At 39.5% G+C, this 18,956-nt stretch overlaps 1 protein-coding gene across 1 annotated transcript in view; it reads right to left on the reverse strand.

The window, feature by feature from the left end:
* PPFIA2 (PPFI scaffold protein A2) overlaps positions 1–17,357 on the reverse strand; it is a 209,810-nt gene extending 192,453 nt beyond the window's left edge. Inside the window, exons 1-2 of the mRNA XM_087968038.1 lie at positions 16,916–17,357; positions 394–644 (exon numbers count right to left, since the gene is read on the reverse strand). Of these exons, the coding sequence (XP_087824164.1) occupies positions 394–642 (249 nt within the window). The 5' untranslated portion in view covers positions 643–644; positions 16,916–17,357. The remainder of the gene's footprint in view (positions 1–393; positions 645–16,915) is intronic.
* Positions 17,358–18,956: the final 1,599 nt, after the last annotated feature.

The following is an 18,956-nucleotide window of genomic DNA, read 5'->3' on the forward strand; positions in this document are numbered from 1 at the left end:
AAGACTAACTTAGTGGTTAACAAAACTAAAAATGGGGGGGGGAGTTTGGTTTTAAAGGTGAACCTAATAATCCTGGAGGTGAGGAAAAATCCAAGTTTCAGCTTAATCTCATCCATCAAGCCATCTTCTTACTAAAATGAGTGGGAGTATCCACTTGGAGCGTGCAAAACATACCTACTTCACAACATACTTTAGTATGAATGAGGCATCTCTCTTTGAATCATTAAGGTAGCCTCCTCTTTTGCAAACAGGATTAGATATTTGTGGCGCTGTACTTCTAATTGCTAAGGAATCTGTATGTGTGTGAGCATGTATATGTGTGTGCAAGCATAAGATTAAAGGAAGAGGAAATAATGTTTATAAATTAAGATTACGGAGAATGAATATACATACCTGGGGCAGTGCAGAATTCAGTTGTCGTTGAAGAGAATCTCTATCGTAAATTACATCTTGAAGTCGTTGCTGTGCCAGAGATAAACTTTCTTGAGTCTCCCGAAGAGTGTCTAGAAGACGATCTCTTTCATCCAGCATATTCACCATTAGCTGTTCAAAATGAGAATCGGAGTCCGATCCGCTGCTCTGGGACCCCCTTTGACTCATTGGGGTGTCCTCGTTTATCGTAGGCATCACTTCGCACATCATTTCTTAAAATAAAGAGAGGGAGGAAAGAAGAAAACTTTCAGTAAAAGGTAGCCAAAAGTTTTTATTTATGACAGAGAGGAGGAGAGAGAAAGGAGAGAGAGGAGTGTGGGGAGAGAGAGATTGAGATTGGTCCCATATTATTCAGTTGCCTCATATTATTTTGTTTTTGACTATTAGGCCAAAAGCTGCCAAACAGCTATTTTAAAAATGTATTATAATGCCATGATACCTCTATGCCCCCCCCCTCCCCTTTTCTCTCTCTCAGCAGTTCAATGCTTAAGTCTCAACTAGCACCAAATACAGTGTTTTTGAAAACATGGCAGTTTGTTTGTTTACTTAAGGTTGGTTTTTGTTTAAATGATCTTCCTCCACTTAATATTTTTGTATATATTTTATGCTATCATGAACAACTCTGCTTAGGACCTCTATACAAAAGAATCTATTGTCAGCTTTAGCTAAAGAAAATAAAGCTTTTCTTCAGGACAGTTGCCTATGACACAGGATAACCCTTCAGCTAGGAAAGATTTCCCAAGAAAGCTAATTTATTTATTTTATTTAATTATTTGTTAAATTTATTTGCCACCTATCTCATGGGACTATTTTAGGCAGCCTCCAATAATAAAAAGGAAGCAAAATGAAAGGAATGTAAACAAGTAAAATAATAGAATCATAAAATAAACAAGGAAGGAACACTATGAGAATACATCAATAGGATAACCAAAAAGATGTTAATTATCTAGTTAGATTCTTCTTAATAATATCATATATTCTATATTAGTTATGCAGATTAATTAAATGAAAATAGTCACTATATTTAATCTTAGCTATATATATAACTAAAATGTATGTAAACATGAGTGGGACTCACAAAAGAAACTAATTATATAATCAACAAGAAGCAAAGTATCTGTCCCTCTCTGTAAACAGCCATGTCAAAAACAACTGAAGTTCTTCAAACCATAATTTTTGGTTTGAAATATTGTACATCATTTGCTGAGTGGATTCTCAAACTGTGGATCATGATCCTTTGAGCTGCAAAGAATTGGAGGAGGTAAATACCCAAAGCAAAATAACTGTCAATCTATTCCTAATCTGCCTAGACAAACTGGCAGCTGGCTCTTCTAAACAAAACACAGAAGAATTCTGATAGGACTTCAGTTTTATGTACAGAGAATCTGTTAAGAACTGAATCTGACAAGGTGAAAGCCCAACAGTTGCCAAGTTAGGGAGAACCATAACATAGACATGTCTAATTACCAAAGGCCATCAAACCTTCAGTTAATTTAGAAATAGGGTAATGCCCACTATTTAAACTCAATGCCTTTAATCGTTATGCATTTAAACAGAAATGCATAAAATTGCCCACTTCTTTGCATTTCAGAGAACAAACCATAAATCCATATAATATGGCTACAGTTTTCCCTAGAAAACTCCTATCAGCAACTGAAAGAAAGGTTTAAATTGGATAAAAAGTGCTATGGATTTGATTTTGTTAAAAATGAAATTAATTTTTAATATGTGGCAATGATGAACATATTATTGGTAAGATTCATAAAATATTATTGAAACTGAACATAGAAAATGAAATGCATGATCCAGTGGGCAAGGAATTTTGGATATAATGTGATGCTTGAACAATGGGAAAATATGTGGAAAAAGACTTTAAAATTTACACTAAATTACAATTTAAAAGATAATTTTTATAAGATGATGTATCATTGGTATTTAACACCAGATAAGCTATCTAATACGTATAAAGGTATGTAAAATGAATGTTGGAAGTATATAAATAAAGGACTTTTTATCATTTATGGTGTACATGTGATAAAGCAAAAATATTTTGGAGTATGATTCACACTAATACAGAAAATTCTGAAAATGGAGATAGAAATGAAACCAGAACTTTTCCTTTTGAGACTAATGGAAAAAGAACTGGAGAAAAAATTGGAACTTTGTTACTATATATGTTGACAACAGCAAGACTATTGTATCCGCAAAAATGGAAAGACATTTTGCTCTTACAAAGATGGAGTTGGCTGAAATGGCAAAACTGACTACTCTGATTAAAGAAAAAACATAAGTACTTTCGTTTCCACATGGAAACCCCTTCTGAATTTTGTGTGGAAAAGAAAAGAATGTAACTTTGACTTTGGGTTTTATAGATTGATAGATCTTTATAGAAATGACATTATGGAAAAACAAAAACCTGTGATTTGATCTTAATGGCCTATTCTGCAACAGAGAGTCGGAAGTCAATGCTTCTTTTTTCCCCTTTTACCTACCTTTCCTCACTTCTCTCTCCCCCTTCCCCTCCCCTCTCGTTAGAGTTTAATCTAATGATGTTGTGGCCGAGGATTACCTATATCTGAATCAGGAGTTAAATGTTTGGAAAAGTGAGATTTACTGCCAAGCTGTGCTGTGAAGCTTGGCAAAATTGATATCAAAACTCATTTGAAGAATAGTTTGAACAAGTTCTGAAACAGGGATGATTCATGTTATAAGTTGCTTGGCTTTCAGATTCTTACAAATGTTTATGGTTTGTTGTACCCCAAGTGAGTAGGAATCTAAAACTCTTTCCAGATAGATGAAAAAGGGATAAAAGATCCTTAAAAGATGCACCAATTGATCATAAATCAACAATTCAATTAGAAATAATAAGAAAGCAAATGCAAGTTATATATCTGAATTTTAGTACGAAGAATTGGATGGGCCAATTTTGGAGAATAAATGTGTCCAGCTGTTAAGAAACATAAAATATACTTCTTGGGTTTTAAAGACAAAATTAACTCATCAGAAATGCTTATTATAGCCCCAGAAAATGTAAAAAAAAGAATGGATATTAGATTTGCTGACATATGTAAAATATATAAAAATATTAGATTTTTGACATATGCCAAAAAGAAAATCCAATGCCAAAACCACAACCTAAAGAGAAGATAATCCCCACCAATGAACCACAAGACTCCTGCACATGCCTTAAATGCTACAAAAATCTAAAGGATAATGAAAACTCCATCAAATGTTCTCTGTGTAAAAATACGCTCATCATGACTGCTTGGGATTAACCAAGCAATTTATTCAATACCTGGAATCATCCAATGAGTTTTCATATCTCTGCAAATCATGCAAACCCAAACTGGATCTGTTGGAAAGAGTTGATACCATTGAAACCATTGAAACGTCCCTAACACCATAGTAGCATCCCTGGACGCCGTAAAAGAAAGAATATCCAACCTTGAAAAAAAAGACACAACGCAAAACCTGAACATCCAATAGCTACAAACCACATCTCTACCCAACAACCACAACCCAATCCAAAACCCAATCCACAAAAAACACAACCCAGACAAATATTGATATCCCAATCCTCATCAGAGAAGCTGTTGAGCGTGAACGGAAACGTCCAAATGCCATCTTATTTGGTCTAGAGGACATCAATGACAATGATGACATCACAACTGTCCGAAACATCATCAGTGATTATCAAGCATCAACCATCTCCGCTGATGAAATACTTGACATTTCCCGCATTGGCCGAGAGCTCAAAAACAGAGACGGCTCTGTGGCCCCACGCTTGTGCAGGGTCATTTGCAAAAATGAATCAAGCAAACGTAAATTCATTTACACTATAAATTCACTCGCCAAAACCAACACCAACCATAAGAACCTCCATTGTCGCCCTGACCTAACCATACAGCAACGTGCCTGCTCCCATGTAATCCGCACTGAACTCAAAAAACGTCTAGACAATGGAGAGAAGGACCTGTACATTGACTACCATGCTGACTGTATCAAAAGTAAGCCACACAACCCGCAACTCAGCTTTAACCTCAACCACAACCCTACCTCAACCGATCCACCATCACCCAAGACTAGGCATGCACGCCCCTAACTACATCAATTCCAACTACTGCTGGCCTTAAATGCAAACTACTCAATGCAAGAAGCCTCGTGTGAATAAAATACCTGAATTTTTCCTCCTACTAAATATGGCTAAATTCGACATTATATTTGTCTGTGAAACATGGCTCAATGCATCTCTCCCTGACTCCATTACCACAGTAAGAGACTATCATGTTTACCGATCAGATCGTGAAATTTGTAGAGGAGGTGGTGTTGCTATCTTCTATAAAAAGTCCTTACATCTAAAAATATCCAAGTTACCCAGGAGCTTGCTCTTCCTGAGACCATCATCTGTGAACTATCCTTAAATATCACAACCGATTCTTACTATGTTACAGAGCACCTGATTATGACATCGAACATGTAAACAAGCTAAATACATTACTAACATGGGCTGCATCCTGTCCATACCCTTTTATCTTTCTTGGTGATTTCAATCTACCTCATATTGACTGGACCCTAAATGATTGTACAACTGAAATCATACACACAACCTTCTACAATGCTATTACAAATCTGGGACTGGAACAACTAGTAACCAACAACACTAGACTAAACAACTGCCTCGATCTCATCTTCTGCAATAGTTTGAATTTAATTTACGGAATACAAACTAAAGAACCCTTTTCCAGCAGTGACCATAATATGATTGACTTTTGTCTCAACATACGCCCACACAAAAATCACCACAATGATGTAATCCCCAATTGTAACTTCAAAAAGGCAACTATGATCTTATAGACAACCATCTCTCATCCCTGATTGGCAATCTCTATTCACTGGATGCAATACTGTTGAAGACCATTACAACATATTTTTACTTGAAGTCAAAAGAGTCATCAAACTATATGTACCAACAACAACTCCCAAAACAAAACAAAAAGCAGATTACCCATAACAATAAGGAAACTTCAATCCAAAAAGAGATCACTCTGGCGGAAAAACAAATCTGGTCACGCTGCCAATTTCAAAAGCCGATACAAAAATTTATGCCACCAGATAAAGACCTGAATGCACCAATTATCACATTAAACAAGAGGAAAACCTTCTAAGCACCAATTCCACCCGTGCTTTTACAATTTTGTAAACAACAAACTAAAAGACTCAAGGTCCATCCCACCCTTAATAGGACCTGATGGTAAAGACTGCAACGACGACACCATTAAAGCCAACATCTTTAACACATTCTTCGGCTCAGTATTTGTAAACAGCAATGGATCATGCCCAGTATTTCCTAGCCGTACCACAGATAACAACAATGATCTAATACATATCGATTTTACAGAAGACAATGTTGAAAAGCACTACGCAATCTAAAACCATCTCTATCTATTGGACCGGATGGAATATGTGCCTACTTCTTAAAAAAGCTATCCACTGCCATAGCCAAACCTCTAAGCATAATCTTTGAAAAATCTTTCAGGACCAGCTCCTTGCCTAACCTATGGTCACAAGCCACAGTCATCCCCATCTTCAAAAAGGGAGACCCAAGCCTAGTTGAAAATTACAGACCAATCTCCTTATGCTGCGTCACCTGTAAAGTCATGGAATCAATTATTAACCAATCCATCATCCTCCACTTAGAGACAAACAACCTACTCTCCAATAAACAATTTGGTTTCAGAAAAAACTATCCTGTAATCTGCAACTCTTACACTGCAAAACATATGGATGACACAACTCGACCAGGGCAAAGCAATAGACGCAATCTACATAGACTTCTGTAAAGCCTTTGATTCAGTGGTACACGACAAACTACTCCTAAAAATAAAATCCTATGGTATCTCTGGACAACTGAATAACTGGATAGAAGCATTCCTGGCAAACAGACAACAAATGGTCAAAATTGGGAGCATCCTATCAAATTCTGTATCTGTCAATAGTGGTGTCCCCCAAGGCAGTGTTCTAGGACCAACTCTCTTCATACTCTACATAAATGACCTCTGCGATCATATTAAGAGCAATTGAGTTCTTTTCGCTGATGATGTAAAGCTGTTCAATACCACAGACAATACTGCTACCCTACAAAAAGATCTTGACTATGTATCAGAATGGTCAAACAAATGGCAACTTCAAATCTCAACAAATAAATGCTCTGTCTTACATATTGGCAAAAAAAATCAGAAAATAAAATACAAGCTGCATAGTCAAGATCTTGTTGATGACCCAAGCTCTGTAAAGGACCTTGGAATACTCACCTCTAATGATCTAAGTGCTAGAGCCCACTGCAACTACATAGCCAAAAAGGCATTAAGAGTTGTTAACTTAATCCTACGTAGCTTTTTCTCTGGTAATATCACACTACTAACCAGAGCATACAAAACATTTGCTAGACCAATACTCGAATACAGTTCATCAGTCTGGAACCCACATTACGTATCTGATATTAGCACAATTGAGAAAGTCCAGAAATATTTCACAAGAGTTCTCCACTCCTCTACTCGTTGTAGAATACCTTATGCCACCAGATTTGAAATTCTAGAACTAGAAAACCTTGAATTACGCCGTCTTCGGGTCTGATTTAAGCATGGTATATAAAATCATACATTGCAATGTCCTACCTGTCAATGAATACTTCAGCTTCAACCAGAACAACACAAGAGCACACAATAGATACAAACTCAAAGTTAACCGCCCCAAACTTGATTGCAGGAAATACGACTTCAGCAATAGAGTGGTCAATGTCTGGAATACTCTACCCGACTCTGTAGTTTCTTCCCCAAACCCCAAAAACTTTAACCTTAGACTGTCTACTATTGACCTCACCCCTTTCCTAAGAGGTCTGTAGGGGGCGTGCATAAGCGCACCAACGTGCCTACCGTCCCTGTCCTATTGTTTCTCTTATTCTTCTTTTATTTTTCTTATATGTACCCATTTCATGTATTCACAACTATGTATACACTTATACTTATTATCTTGTAAACAATTGGCAAATCAAATAAATAAATAAATAAAATAAAATAAATATTAAAAAATTTGAGGGAGGCTGTGAGTTCGACCCTAGGTAGAGGCAGATATTTCTCTCTCTGGGCACAATGAGAATATATCGGCTACAAAATCTCCTCATCGGTGACAGGAAGGGCATTAAAAAAGAAAAAGAACATGATTTGATCTTATACAAGTATAGTTTTGGTTTGATTTCAAATTATTATATACATCAATAATATTATAGTTAAGTTTCTCAATGTGATGCTGAACTATATTTTTAAAACATGACGTTTACCATCCAATGAAGAGTTTTAGTCTACCAATCCTGGGGCACAATAAAGAGGATAATTTTATAAAATTGGAAAGAAACTTTTAAGGAATCAATCCAGGATATCAGTTTATTATCATTTTTTGAAAAATCTCTGTGTTCTAAAAATGAAAAGATGACACAGTATGTTGCTAGGTGTAGTTTTAACACACTTAAAGATTGACTTAACTGCATTTAGCTGTAGAGTTTTTTTTTCTCTTAATTACTATATTCTTTTATCACATTTAGTTTAATTCACTATATTATGCCTAATCTTTTACTCACTGTCTGATAATGTCTATTTTCTTTTGATGGTGTAGTTTTTAAAATTTATTTCACTATTTAAAAATAAAGACCACCATGAACTTTTTTTAAAAAATCTGCAAATCAGTAAAAATCATTTTTGCTGTAATACTATGTTATCCAGCTTTAACCTTGGTATGCTTGTTTTGCCTGAGGACAGAAACAGATTTAGCTTTACAGCTGGTACTTTCAAAAATAGAGAACTAACAACAATTTCCTTAGTTTTTCATACCAACAAGCTCTGCACCAAATAAAGCTTACGAAGCAATATAGATGCAGCTTAGACATTTTTTTCTCTTTTTGCTTCCCATGATCATGATCACTGGTGCAATCATTTGGTCCAATGCTAAGTTTTTGAAAACTCAAAAACAGGTACAGGTTGCCTTGACTTACAATAGTTCATTTAGGGACTGTTTGAGGTTACAAAGGCATTGAAAAAAAAATATGACTTATGACTGCTTTTCACATGACCATTGCAGCATTAGGATCAAATGTGAATGATCATGTGATCATAATTCAGACACTTGGCAATTGACTTATATTTATGACAATTGCAGTGTCCCAGGGTCGGGTGATCCCCTTTTGTGACCTTTTGACAATGGGAAAGCCATCTTCACTTAACAACCATCTTACTAACTTAACAAATGTAGTGATTCACTTAACTACTGTGGCAAGAAAGGTCATAAAATGGGGCAAGATTCACTTAACTGTCCCACTTAGCAACAAAAATTTTGGAAGTAAGTCGAAGACTATCTGCAAATGTGTGTGTGCAATTTGATACATCATTTTATAAACTTGAGTTGACTTAGTAAAGTTATTGTCTTAATTGATTTTCTATTGATGGTTACTTTCACCCTAACAAATGGAAAAGCTGATGGTTCATTTTATTTATTTATTGTTACTACACACATCACTCTCTCACACAGATACACACACTCCTTCCAAAGCATTTTCCCAGGGCATTTTATTCATCATTTTAAAGACATATTTAAAAATGAACTAAGTCAGAAATATGGTATATCTCATAACAGTTAAGAAGATCAAAGACATTTTTAAAACCCATAGGCACCCTGGAACTTTTTTAAAAATTGCAATATATTATAATGATTAATTTTGCTATATGATCATGAGAAATGGATTTTTATAAGGTTAAGTTATACATCTTAACAACGCCCATCTGAATATACCAAATAAAGATTTTATAAAAGATAATTTGATAGGTGTCAAGACAAAGGTACCCCGTTTGGGATACCTTCATTTTAATCTATTTTACAACGAGTGGATCAACTTTTAGAAATATAGACAAGGAAAAGAATATTTATCTGACATATACTTCTTTTCTTCTATGCATTAAGGCAGGGGTGTCAAACTCAATTTCATTGAGGGCCACACCAGGGTTGTGTTTGACCTCGGGGGGGGGGGGCTGGGTTGGGCATGGCCAGCTCAACATCACTCGTGTCGGGGGCTGCCATTTTTGCTGGCAGAGGGTTTCAGGAGGCCGTTGCAGTTGAAAATGGAGCTCCATTTTTACTGGCAGAAGGCAGAAGGTTGCAGAAAGTCAGGCTCTGTTTTCACGGGCAGAGGCACCACCGGTCCATTGTTTTCAGGGCAGCCCTGCGGGCCAGATTTAAACACCCCGTGGGCCAAATCTAGCCCATGGGCCTGGAGTTTGAGACTCCTGCATTAAGGTCTCCATGATCACAAAAGTTATTTGTCAACACTTTCTGTGAAAATGTGAAAATCATGAAAACCTGTACTCTCTCTCTCTCAAACATCTCCCAGATATTTCCTATGTATGTCTAAAATGTTAAATGAATGTCTTAAAGTCAAACCTAATGCAGACATATAGAAACACAAAGGTCACAAAACATCCTATTCGGATGACCCTCACTGGAATACTGAAGATGCACATGTCCTGCCCTCACTCGGGGTGAATGCAACAAGCAGCAGGGGTTTTTGGGATAAATTTTACAGCTACTACTGCAAAAACATGATTCATGAATAGAGATCACTCAGATATAGAGATCTGACTGTAATATTATTCCTCCCCAGTAAAAACCTCTTATTAAAATGTGATCAATGGATACAAAGTTTCCTTTTTTATGAGATTAGCACACTCACATTTATATGAGATAATTGATTAGTACACTCTCATTAAAAATTACAAGCCTGAAGGATGTGGCTTTTAAAAACAGTTTTGTCCAGAGCTAATGGAGTACAGGGCTCTGCAGTTGCCCATATAAAATCAGTTTAATCCTATCACTTGTTTTTTTAATACAAAAATATTTAATACAAAAACAACCACCAAGTGGCTTGGCAAAGTATTTTATGTTCAAAAATACTAATAAAGATATAAATAAAGATATAAACTTCTTATATGCTTGAATTAGCAGAAAAGTATGCTTATATAAATTGTCTTGCTCCATGTCTGATGCTTAATGTGTCTTATCAGCAATGTTAGCTAATAATGCTCTCCTGAGAAAGTTAACGCAGTTTTAAGGCAATAATTGGTGCATTTCTAAGCTGATTTTCCATCCCACTCAGCAGCACCTGACTCAAAAAACAAACAACAAAAAACCCACCCCCCAAAACCCACCAATAACTTTCCATAATATGTGGAAGAGACCCCAACCAATGAGGCTCTCTACCATCATTCAAGTTACCTGAAAAAAACCAGGTCTTTCTATTGTATAGAAAGGTCACACAGAATTCCACTGTCAATACTACAGAAATATCCCAGCTGCCAATCAATATGGTAGAAAAGAATCGGCTGGAATGGGAGTGAGCTGACAGAGACATTGACACAACTTCCTGACCGTTATGTGTCCCCCCAAAATCTCACTGACCTGTCAGGTGGCTGGTTTTTCTTTTGATAAAGAAATATTGGATTTTTTTGGAAGACTGGTATTTCCATGTCAACATTTTTTTTTTTAAAAAAAGATCCTGGCTTACAGATCATAGGAGGGATGTGGGATGAACCAAGAGGAAGCCCTGTTGATATGAGTTCCATCCTAACTGATAGGTCAGTTTTATTCATTTAGTTTGATATGGAAATAGCCAGGGGTGGGATTCACATTTTTTAACAACCGGTTATGTGGGCGTGGCTAAGTTGGTGGGTATGGCTTGATGGTCATGTTTTTGGCTGGGCGTGGCCAACTCAATATCACTCACATCGAGGCACGCATCTCCTCGCCTGGCCTCTCATGACTGTGGGGATGCTGCAACAGTCATGTGAAAAATGATCATAAGTCACTTTTTTCAGTGCCATTGTAACTTTCAATGGTCACTCCACACAAGCAAAGTACCAGCAAAGGAGGGGGAAAAGCTCCAGAGATGTTCCTGAGACAGGAAGTCTAGTCCTGCCAAGAACGTAATAAGGGTTAACAGAGAGGCAGTTTCTGTAAGCAACACCAGAATGTTTCCTTCCTCCTTCCTTACAGGATGAGGCCAGTAATTTCTTCTAACAACCTGTTCTCCGAACTTCTTAGAATATTAACAACCAGTTCTAGCGAATAGGTGCGAACTGGTAGAATCCCACCCCTGGAAATAGCTGACTTTCCTAAGACCAGCATTTCCATAAGCAACAGTAGACAAATCAATAAACCCAATTGATAGCTCATTAAGGCATAGGAAGAGTGCCAGGGCCAGCGGTATGCTGTGAGCTCCATACTGATTGATATGATACTGATATTACAGAAAACCAGCATTACAGTGTGTCCAGAACAGGTAGTCCTCAACTTACAATCACAACTGGGACCAGAATTTCAGTTGCAAATTGGGATAGTCCAACTGGATCTGTTTTTATGACCATTTTGACGATGGTCATAAAGCAAGTCAAGTTTATTAAGTGAATCACAGGCATGTTATGCGAAACTAGTGGAAACCAGCAATATTATAATCACATAACTGTAGGATGTTGCATTTGGTCGTAAATGGAGCTGATTGTCTAGTGTCTGATTAAAATCACATAACCACAGGTGTGATGTGATGGTTTGTGATAGTTATATGTGTGAATACAGATCATAAGGCTGTCATAACTGGACCATTGTTAAATGAACGGTTATGAGTTGTGAGCACACAAACAAGTATATGGAGGGTTTGAAGGAGGGTTTGGGGTAGAATAAAAATGAATTCAGAGACATCAATAGAACTCTCTCTCATGCTCAGTCCTGAATTCCTCGCATCTGTCAGATATTGTTTTGGGTTTTTTTTATAAGGGAGGGTTGCAAAGGAGAAGTACAACATGGAATACCCCAAAAAGAGAATTCATATTTTGCTATAACCCTGGTAAAAAGTCCTGCACTTTTGATTTTTTTTTCTTACTGATAATGTTTCTTGAATAAAATTCCCAACATAATGAAGCTCTGCTGTCTATGTAGTCCAGGAGTGTCAAACTCGCAGCCCACGGGCCACGCCCACCCCAGTTTAGAGAAGGGGGGGAAAGTCACAATACGTCATGTGATATGACAACGCGAGTTTGACAGCCCGATGTAGTCCAATCACATACTCCAGTAGTCATTGAAAGGACAACATCTCTCAGCCCAGCAACCCTGTATTTTCTTTAAAATGGAAGTGCTAAGGATTGAGTGTAATGCTTTCTTTCTACAAATATATGCTCTGTTCAAGGATACAGATACCAAATATTTGTTGTATCAAAATACAGTTTGATAAAATTATAAAAATCTAACTTTATAAAAAAACTCTAGTTCACCATGAAAATTATTTTTAGTGCACAGTTTAAGCAGTAACATTAATTTATTGTAGCAAACTTTTAAGTGGCTTGTTTTGGAATGGCAAAAATCTAAATAAACACAGAACAACTTGTGTTGTGCATGGTTACCTTAAGAAACCAAATGAACAGTGTGCATTCTATGTCTTTTTACAGCATTATTTATTTATTTAATTGCTATAACTGCCTATCTCAACTCTGGGAACCTTATGATTTGAAAAATATGAAAGCAATTAAAACATTAAAACAATTACAAATCCAAAATAAATATAAATGGTAGCCGAGATAATTAACCAATTAAGAGTAAAGCCAAGAAATGAGATTCTTAACACTTTCAGAGTCCCAGACTTGGGCACACAGCCTAGGTTTGATGGCCATTCTAATCTTCAAAGAGCAGGGACTATCATGGCAAAGGCCTGATCCTGCCAGTTGACACTTTCCGGCTGACAGGCTCTGCAGCATAGCTAATCTGCTAGATCTAATTAGACTGGTAGAGACTTTTAGAAAAGGACAGTTTCTAAGGTAACCTGGTCCCAAGCCATGTAGGCTGTTAAAGATGAAAATCAACACCTTGAATTGCACCCAGAAGCATATCAGTGGCTAATGCAGCACTGATAATAGTTGTGTTACATGTGCCGTAAATCTAATACCATTTACCACTTGAGCAGGTGCATTCTGCACCACTTGGAGTTTACAAATGCATTTCAGGGGCAGCCATATGTGGAGTACACAACAGTAATCTAAGTGAGAGGTTACAAGGGCACAACTGATGGTGAGCAGGCTCTCCTGGTCCAGGGATTGGTTCAACTGGCACATCACCCAAAGGAGTGCAAAAGCTCTCCTAGTCACAGCTACCACTTGTTCATCAAACAGGAGACGTAGAAGCAGTGGCAGAACCTGGGGGCAGAGCTAAAGTAGGGAACAGCCTAGATTAATCTCTATGCAGTTACAACCTCCTTTGAATTCTGTTGGTCTTTATCTAATCCCAAGCATGTATAAACTATTAGTTGAGAAAATTCTCATGTATAGGCCTGATTAGCAACAAATCAGTTTAACTGGACCTTCATGTGTAGACCTATGAGTCATGAGTCTAGAAAGACTCCCCCCAGATTGTGCATTGGGTCTGTCTGGGACAATGCCACCCCATCCAGAACGAAGAATGGAAGACTCTTGTCTCCAAACACCACAGCCACTGAGTTTTGCCAAGGTTGAGTAGGAGCCTGTTTTGCTCCATGCACCCTTTAACAGCCTCAAGATACTGAGATGGGACATCATGGCATCACCCAGAGACCCTAGCATAGAGATAGAAACCTGGAAGTCCTGTGTATTGATATCTCACCTGAAATTGATGGATAACCTCAACCAGCAACTTCATGTAAAGGTTAAAAGAGAAGAACTAATTCTGAGACACCCCACAAACTAGGAAACCACACACTTAATCTCCCCTCCCCCAACAACACTGGCTGAACTGTCCACACAGTGAGGAGGAAACTAGCACAGTACAGTGCTAACCCACTTCCAATTCACAAAGACAGCCCTGAAGTATACCATGATCAATGGTACTGAATGCTGCTGAGGTCAAGAAGAGCCAGGATGGATGCACAGCTGTCAGAATGACCTCTGACAGCTGTGCATCCATCTTGGCTCTTGAATGGAAAGAAGTCTAGATAATCTGCCTCATCCAGGATCCTCTCAGTTGCCATGCTACCACTCTCTCCATGAACGTCTCTAGAAAGGGAAGGTTGGAGACTGAACAAAAACTATCTAGACTAGTTAGGTCAAACAATGGTCCTTTTAGGCAGGATGCACCATAATTTCTTTAAGACAAGGTAGAATCAGAGGTGTTAAATGCTGCCCAGACCCAATCTCTCCTCTGCAGCTTTGTTAAGCCAAGAGAGGCATGGATTTAAACATACAAATGGCCGAAAAAGCAGCTTGGAGGGTCCTATCCATTTCCTCTGGTTCCAGGGGCTCAAACTCCTCCCAGATAGTGTACCCATTGCCAACATCAATTCTATTTTAAGCCTGGTGTGTTATATAGAACAAATGCAAGCAACATTGTCTGCCAGATACACAGCATATTTCTTGCGGCAACCTTATAGGTGAACTTCAGTATTACTCTTGCTAAGGAGTCATCTGAATCAGGGCTGCTGAATGACTATCAGCAAATGCATTAAGGGTGGAAAAATAATTACATTTTGCTGCCCTAACCACCATCAGGTAGGCTCTAATAGCAGCTCTAGCTCATGTCATCTTTACTCCTTGTCTCTCACTAGAGTGCTCCATGCATTTCTCAGCTCATTCTATTCTATTCTATTCTAATTCTAATTCTAATTCTATTGCTTGTGCAGTATTGTTCTTTTGGTAAGCTGCCAAGAGTCTCATTAGATTGCGGTGGGATGCAAATTTAATAAATAAATTAATTAATCAAAAACCCTTTGATCCCACTGATTTTTTAAAATTTCTAAACAAACATCACCTTGGATTGCACATTTTATTAAATCTAAATCAACTTGTATTCGGTTTGAGCCTGGAAAGAGAGAAAAACCTTAGCTAACCTCTACAGGTAGTCCTCAACTTATGACCACAATTGAGCCCAGCATTTCTGTTGTTAAGTGAGACATTTAAATGCATTTGGCCCCATTTTACAATCTTTCTTGCCACAGTTAAGCGAATCACCACCATTGATAAATTTAGTTACATGGTTGGTAAGTGAATCCAACATCTCCATTGACTTTTCTTGTCAAAAGGTTGCAAAAGGGAATCACGTGACCTTGGGACACGGCAATAATCATGAGTCAGTTCCCAAGCATCTGAATCTTAATCAGGATTGTGGGGATGCTACAAAGAGTGTAAGTGTGAAAAACGGTCACAAGTCACTTTTTCAGTACCATTGTAATTTTAAATGAACTGCTGTAAGTTGGGGACTATCTGTATAGTACTCATGTTTTGACTCCACCCATCAGATTCTCTTGAACTCTTGACATTAGACACTTCAAATCAAACTCCCAAATATATTAATTAGTTATATTAATATTAATTAGTTCAGTTCTTCCAAATTAATACCAATTTTCTCCACAGATTTCTTGCATTGATTCTCCATTTGCTCATCAGAATTTTTTATTGTACGGAGGAGCTGGGAAGAACCATAGGAGAGCACAACCAAAAGAAGTCCTTATTAGACAGCAGTTCAAACATAGTTCACCTTCAAAACTGTGTTTGTGTGTGTATGGAGAGAGAGAGAATATATATACTGTGTGTGTGTACACAAAGTATTTGTACTTGTACCACTAATAGTGAATTTTTCTTCCATTTTTCAATCCTCAAATCTATAAAGTGTTTACTTCTGTATTCCTAGGAAAGAAAACGTAATTACACACCTTGGCAACATCATTGCCATCACCACCCCTTTTATGGCCTGATCTGTGCCAGCTGTGACATCAGCTGTTAGACCCATCCCATACTACCTTCTTGTACTTCATTCCAGCCACTCCTACTTAAAACCACTAAGCAGCTCCTTGGGTGATGCCCCTGAAGCTACCAGTCCATCTTTTACAAAGGCGCCCCTCCTGTGTTGGAGATGCTGGCAGCTGCACCTCACTTCACCCAAGAATAGCAATACCACCCTAAGGAGAATCTGTGCCATTGTCTGACTCGCACTGCATGCCTATTCCTCCTCCTAGTTAACTCCTTCCCTTCCACTAGCTTTCAGTTGAGCTGTGAGATCACCTTTAAATTAAAAAAAAAAGGGGGGGGGGAGAGAATGGTGCGTGGGTGGGAAGCAGTTTCACTCTCTTCTCCATCCCAAATTAGGAGCAGCAGCTCTTGGTATAAAGAACCGAGTCTCCCTTCTGGCATTTTCTTTTTTCAGCATCCAGAAACCCAACCCATCACCCAAAGAAGGGGCAAAAACCTTAACTAAGTTGGTTTATCAGATATTACATATAGCACAACCCCGTTCTCAAGCCTCCCCCACCCAAAGACCCTGTGCAAGATAAGATCTTCCTCCCGCGAAATAATGCTGGCACAAGCGGCGACGTTTGGATTTGCCCACCGGCTTTGGCCGCGGAGGGCTGTGCCGTCGGCAGGGCAAGTTACAATACCTAATGCTCGTTCTTCTTCCCGGGTCTTCAGGGAATCGGGGCCAACGGCCGCTTCGGTCTCCCCCTCTTTGCCTCCGATGGGCGCTCATTCACCCTCAGCCGGGCGCCGTTCAACTCGCCTCCCTCGCAAGGCTACTGCAGACACCGCCACTCTTGCTCCGAGAAGACGCCGGAAGCCCACCCAGCCCCCTTCGGCCGGCAGCAGGAGCAGCTTGGCGGCACCTCAGCATTTTCTCCTGTCACTTGGTTGGCAGCAGCAAAGGGGAAACGTCCATGAGAAAAAAATGGCATATTACAATTTTTGCTTTGGGAAGCAGAGCTCGGTTGAGACCATTGTTAGGAGGACCAGGGGGGGGGGAGGGAAGCGGCTCTTAAAGCTCCAGCAGCCCTTTTTCTTGCCTGGGATGGAAAGTCGCCGGATTAAGAAGGGAGGGGCGCCTAAACCACGGGGAAAGAAGAGGGTTGCTTTTCTGGGAATACAACTTTACGGAAAGGCTCCTTTCTTTTGCACGTCTTGCTAAAGGGAAATCCAAGCTGATTAAATAATAATTTGAATTATTTAATAATTTAGCAGTGAATATGAGCCGCTTTAAAAAATGGAATAAAGATGTGACTGACGATTGCTTAAAAAGAAAATGAAGGTATTTATAAGTTTATGCAGGCGTGCTGAGAAATAAACCTCATCTGGCTCTTATTACCACATGATTCCTTCTGTTCAGCAGCTGCACTGCTGCCGTGCACACAGCTGCTCGGAAGCAGATCCTAACCAAATTCAACGAGGTGTCTTTTCGTTTCTGTTAAACATAGGATTGCCATTGGAATCCCAACGGTATCCGGGGAAACCGATTTACCACTAAAAGTGCAGAGAATGGTGGATCGGCAACGCGATCACCCGCGTGTTTCGAGAGAAACCACACGCCGGTTCACGGGAGTTACTCAAAGCGCGAGGACTGCCTTGCGGGCGGACTGCGTCATTCCAAAGAGCATCGCTTGAGCATCCTCATTGGCCTGAGGCACCTTCGTCGAGGGCGGACCGGTCGGTCCTCTTGGGAAATCATTCCCTTCCCTTCCCCAAAAGGAATCGTGATCTTTTCCTCCAGGTTGCCAGGCGAAGGGCAGCAAAGTCAGACCGGGGCGCCTCGTGCTCAAGAGAGAAGCGACGCCCTCAAGAGTTGCCTTTTCTCATTTTACCCCGAGGCCGATTTTGTCCCCCTTCCCGCACATTCTCTAATTCTGATCTTTGTGTGTCTTTAACCCTACATGAATAAACCTTCCCCGAGAGGGACCTAGAACAGTAGGCGAGCGCACCGATCTTATCAGAGATTTGCTAAAAGAAGGATCCTCCGCCCCCCCGGAATGATAATCGGGTCCCGGGCGAAATCAGGCCTGCGGTTCCTTCACTATCTAACCTCTGGATGGGAACTTGCTTGGAAGGTGGCAGGTGCGCTGCGCCGGGCCGCGCCCACGCAGCTAACAGTGGCGTCCTGAGAAGGGAAAATGAGCCTCGAACAGCAGGGAGGCAGGTATCTTGCTCTCCTCCTCTCTGACCGGGATTTCCCCTAAAAGCAGCCGCAGTGGTTTTCCCCAGCTCCGAAATAAATTCTGAAGTCATCGCATGGGCTTCTCTCCTGCCTTACGCACGTGAACAGTTCCCCAGATGCTGTTGATGCTGCCACGTTTTGCACAGCTTCCCAGCCTTAATTCTCTGCCGTCCACCTCCTCTGTCCCAAAGGAGAACAGCGCGCACTCGGGCTGTTACTAGAGAACAGACGCCCAGCTCAAAAAAAAAGCAACTGATCACAAGACACTTTTCCTTGTTCCTCAGATGGCGGGACTAGAAGATGCGGAGAAGATGCCCTTATATTTGGATTGCTGGCTGGTGGCTTGAACCATGGAGTAGATTTGGTTCAGTTTCTTCCTGGAAACTCTTTGCTGCCCGCCCCCAGGTTATTTGGCATCCTCCAGATAGATTTGGCTCCAATCCTTATTACCCGAGGGTGTCCCATAAGTTTGGTCACTGGTGGTGATGGGGAGACAATAT

Source organism: Notechis scutatus, chromosome 6, assembly GCF_049901735.1.
Source record: "Notechis scutatus isolate UNSWTSFEM ecotype Mainland chromosome 6, rNotScu1.2, whole genome shotgun sequence".
NCBI classification, from domain to species: domain Eukaryota; kingdom Metazoa; phylum Chordata; class Lepidosauria; order Squamata; family Elapidae; genus Notechis; species Notechis scutatus.